General features: G+C 54.9%; 1 protein-coding gene across 1 annotated transcript in view; it reads left to right on the top strand.

The window, feature by feature from the left end:
* Nucleotides 1–787: 787 nt before the first annotated feature.
* The window catches only part of LOC113490998 (adhesion G protein-coupled receptor E3-like), a gene marked incomplete at its 5' end in the record, with an annotated part of 3624 nt that continues 73 nt past the window's right edge, over nt 788–4338 (top strand). Inside the window, 7 exons of the mRNA XM_026867615.1 lie at nt 788–1084; nt 1234–1428; nt 2571–2806; nt 3006–3072; nt 3503–3594; nt 3712–3880; nt 3962–4089. Of these exons, the coding sequence (XP_026723416.1) occupies nt 788–1084; nt 1234–1428; nt 2571–2806; nt 3006–3072; nt 3503–3594; nt 3712–3880; nt 3962–4089 (1184 nt within the window). The remainder of the gene's footprint in view (nt 1085–1233; nt 1429–2570; nt 2807–3005; nt 3073–3502; nt 3595–3711; nt 3881–3961; nt 4090–4338) is intronic.

Raw genomic sequence — 4338 nt, 5'->3', positions numbered from 1 at the left:
GTAAATTCAAGTCCTTGCACCCCCACCCTGATGCAAATTCAGGTTCGGTGAATCCCCACCCTGGCGCGAGATTCAGCTCATCCCCATGATGGTGCAAATTTGGATCAAGTGCAAATTGGGATCCTGTGCAAATTTGGGGCTGGCGCATCCCAATCCTGGTACAAAATTAGAACGTGCGCACATTTGGGGCTGGTATATTCTTATCACGGTGCAAATCCGGATCGGGTGCCAATTTGGGTTTGGCGCATCCCAATTCTGGTGCAAATTTGCATCCTGTGAAAGCTCAGGGGTAGCGCATCCCCCTCTTTGTGCAAATTTGGGGTTGGTGCATCCCAGTCCTGGTGTAAATCTGTGTTTGGCTCATCCCCAACCTGGTGCAAACTTGGATCTTGTGTACAAGTTTGGGTTTGGCGCATCCCAATTCTGGCGCAAATTTGCATCCTGTGCAAATTTGGGGCTGGTGCGTCCCCACCTTGGTGCAAATTTGGGGTTGCTGCATCCCAATCCTGGTGCAAATCTGGATTCTGTGCAAATTTGGGGCTGGTGCATCTTTATCAAGGTGCAAATTTGGATCCCGTGTAAATGTGGGACTGGTGCATCCCTGTCTTGGTGCAAATTTGGGGTTGGTGAATCCCAATCCTGGTGCAGATCTGGATTATGTGCAAATTTGGGGCTGGTGCATCCCCACCTTGGTGCAAATTTGGGGTTAGTGCATCTTTATCAAGGTGCAAATTTGGATCCCGTGTAAATCTGGGGCCAGCACATCCCCATCCGGGTGCAAATCCAGATTCTTGTGCAAATTCGTGTGCATCACATCCCCATCCCATTCCACACCCAAACCGAGGGTGGGAAGGGGCGCTGCGGCCCCTCCCTGGGGCCACGGGACGTGTCACGAGCGTGCCGTGCTCAACAGGAGACCCAGGCAGGCGAGGAGCCGCGCTGCGTGTCCTGGCACACGGCGGGCACCAGGGGCTACTGGACTTCCTCAGGCTGCGCCCGCATTGGGGGTGACAACCTCCACTCCACCTGCGCCTGCACCCACTTCTCCACCTTCGCCATCCTCATGGCCATCGACCCCGTGACGGTCAGATCCCGTTTTCACCCTTAAATCACCCGTTTTTGGGGTGTTGTTTTGTTTTGGTTTGTTTTTTTTTTTTTCCTTCCCAAATGGTCGCGTGTGGCCACGCACCAGATGGGACTGGCGTGATGTCGTGCGTGTGACGTCCCCCGCAGGACAGTTTCGCGCTGATGGTGGTGACTTACGTGGGGTTGTCGGTGTCGCTGGTCTGCCTCTTCCTCGCCATCGCCACCTTCCTCCTGTGCCGCTCGCTCTGGAGCGTCAGCATCAGCCTCCACCTGCAGCTCAGCATCTGCCTCTTCGCTGCTGACCTCCTCTTCCTCGTGGCTGTGCCCCGCACCGATGACCGGGTACGGGCTCCTCAGGGCCTCCTGGAGTACCTTGGGACCTTCAGGGGCTTCTTGAGCTCCTCAGGGTCTCCACAGGCTCCTTGGGGCCTCCTGGAGCATCTTGGGACCTTCAGGGACTCCTCAGGGTCTTCTTGAGCCTCCTTGGGGGTCTTCACATGCTCCTCAGGGTCTCCTTGAGCGCCTTGGGACCTTCAGGGGACCCTTGAAGCTCCTTGGGGTCTTCACATGCTCCTCGGGGTCTCCTTGAGCACCTTGGGACCTTCAGGGGACCCTTGAACCTCCTTGAGGGTCTTCACATGCTCCTCGAGGTTTCCTTGAGCACCTTGGGGCAGTTTGGGGCTCCTCATCATTCTCATTCTGCTCCTCTGGGTCTCCACAATGTCTTTGGGGCCTCCTCAAGCTCCCCAAGGACATCCTCGAGGAGGTCCTTGGGGAGCTTGTGAGGAAAAGGACCCGGGGTCATGGCTCTTGGCTGTAGTCTCTACCCAAATAACTCCAGCCGACGTTCTGCCAGGGGCCCCACCTCACGCTGGGTGGGCGCAAGTGCCTGGATTATGGGGTAACTGAGGTTGGAAGGGTTGGTCCAACCCAACCTCAACTCAGTTCCAATTAGTTGAGGGTCTTCAAGGTTGTTGGTTCCCTTCTTGCTCTGGGTGGGTGTCAGCACCTGAATTACAAGATAAATGAGGTTGAACGGGGTGTTTGGAGATCTCCAGGCCAATCTCCACTCAAAGGGGGTTTAACTAGTTGAGGTTCCTCCGAGTTGTTGGGTCTCATCTCTCTCTGGGTGAGTGAAAACACCTGAATTATGGGATAACCAAGGTTGAACGGGATGTTTGGAGGTCTCCAGGCCAACCCCAACTCATAGCAGGTCCACCCAGTTTGGTTTCCTCAAGGCTCTTGGGTCCCTTTTTCCTCTGGGTGGGCGGAGCCAGTTGAATTATGGGATAGCTCAGCTTGGAAGAGACATTTGGATGTCTCTGCTGCGCCCCCAGCCCAAAGCATCTCCACCTCCTTGAGGTTCCTTGAGGGCATGTTGGGGTGTGTGGAACATCTCCAAGTGCTGGAGATGCCACCACCTCCCCAGGCCACACTGTGGTGACACTGGGGAGCCCAGCATGGCCTTGGTGTCCCCCATCCAGCTGTCATGTGCCATCACGGCGGGCTTCCTCCACTACCTCTTCCTTGCCTGCTTCACCTGGATGTTCCTGGAGGGTTTGAATCTCTTCCTCACCGTCAGAAACCTGAGTGTCCTCAACTACACCAATGTCAATCGCTTCAGGAAAAGATACATCTACCCCGTGGGCTACGGCGTGCCGGCCATCATGGTGGCCATCTCCGCCGCCATCCACCCTGGTGGCTACGGCACGACGCGCTAGTGAGTCCCACCAGCACCCAGGCTGGGGTCAATCAAGAGGGGTGGGATCACCAATGGAGAACATCATGTGTTTTGCCTAAATCATTGCCCCCCCCCCCCAAAAAAAGGTGCCGCGGCAGCCAGATGTGGGTATTTTCATGCCACCAACATCGCCAAAGGGATTTTGGGGGGTACACTTCCCTTTTTTCTCCCTTTTTAGCTGCTGGCTGAGCACGGAGGAAGGCTTCATCTGGAGTTTCCTCGGTCCCGTCTGTGTCATCATCCTGGTGGGTGTCTCGCTGCAAAAAGGAGGCAGAGGGGGGAAAAAAACGGGAGAAAAAGGAACAAATTCAGACATACCTTTAAGAACAATATTTAGTAAACGCCCCATGGGCTGGGTGCGCCTCACAGAACTTGCAACGTGGCGCATTAATTTTTTCGCACCGTTGGCCCCTTTTCCAACCCAAATTTATGACTGTGGCCACAGCTCTTCCCCCATAGACCCCAAACGGAGGATTTTTAGAGATTCGCATAAAAAGAGCAACTTCCCGTGTATATTTAAGATGGTATTAAGGAAAGATCCCATGGGCTGGGTGTGCTCCATGCAGGCCACGCCACAGTGCGTGATTTTGCACCGTTGACCCTTTTCCACAGGTAATTTATGACCCATGGACCCTGTCTTGAAAAATGACTGGGGTTTTTATGCTTTCTGCCCAGGTTAATTTGATATTTTTTCTCATCACCCTCTGGACGTTGCGGGACAAGATCTCCTCCCTCAACACCAATATCACGGCCCTAAAAAACACCCGGTGGGTTTTCGCATCAGCGGGAAGCGTGTTGGGTATATTGGGGGAGAAGGAAGAGCACCTGGGATGGGTTTTGGGTGGGAAAAAAAAAAAAAAGGAGCAAAATGAGCGTTCCATCAGGCTGATGACGTTCAAGGCGCTGGCGCACATCTGTATCTTGGGCTGCACGTGGGGTCTGGGCTTCCTGCAGTCACGGGGGAACAACAGAGTGGTGGCCTTCATCTTCACCATCATCAACAGCCTGCAGGGAGCCTTCATCTTCCTTGTGCACTGCGTCCTCAACCGGCAGGTACTGGGGAGGGGACCCCGGTGTGGGGTGTGTGTGAGGGCAGGGGGACACTCGGGACACAACTGTGGGTCCCGTCCACAGGTGACGGAGCAGTACTGGCGCTGGTTTAGGGCGCTGGGGCGACGAGCGCACCCCCAGGAAATGGCCACCACCGAGATCCATGTCTCCTATGTCACGGTAAGGGCACCCGGACCCCTGCGGGGTGCTGGGTGGGCACCCAAAACCCGTGTCCTTGTGGGGTGCTGGGTGGGCACCCAAATATCTGGGTGCTCTAGTTGCCACCAAAAGGAGGTGGGGATCCAGGGGTGGCCTGGGGGGACCCCCAGGTTCCTCCCAGGATACTTGGGACTCTGTCAAGAAACCACCAGAACCTCCGTCCCATTTCCGTCCCTTTTTGTCCTCATTTCACCCCAACATGGCTCCTTTTTTTTTTTTTTTTTTTTTTTTTTTTTTTTTTT

Source organism: Athene cunicularia, unplaced genomic scaffold, assembly GCF_003259725.1.
Source record: "Athene cunicularia isolate RWA unplaced genomic scaffold, athCun1 SCF_97, whole genome shotgun sequence".
NCBI classification, from domain to species: Eukaryota; Metazoa; Chordata; class Aves; order Strigiformes; family Strigidae; genus Athene; species Athene cunicularia.
The sequence above is the reverse complement of the archived record's forward strand: the minus strand, read 5'-3'. Positions and strand labels throughout refer to the sequence as shown.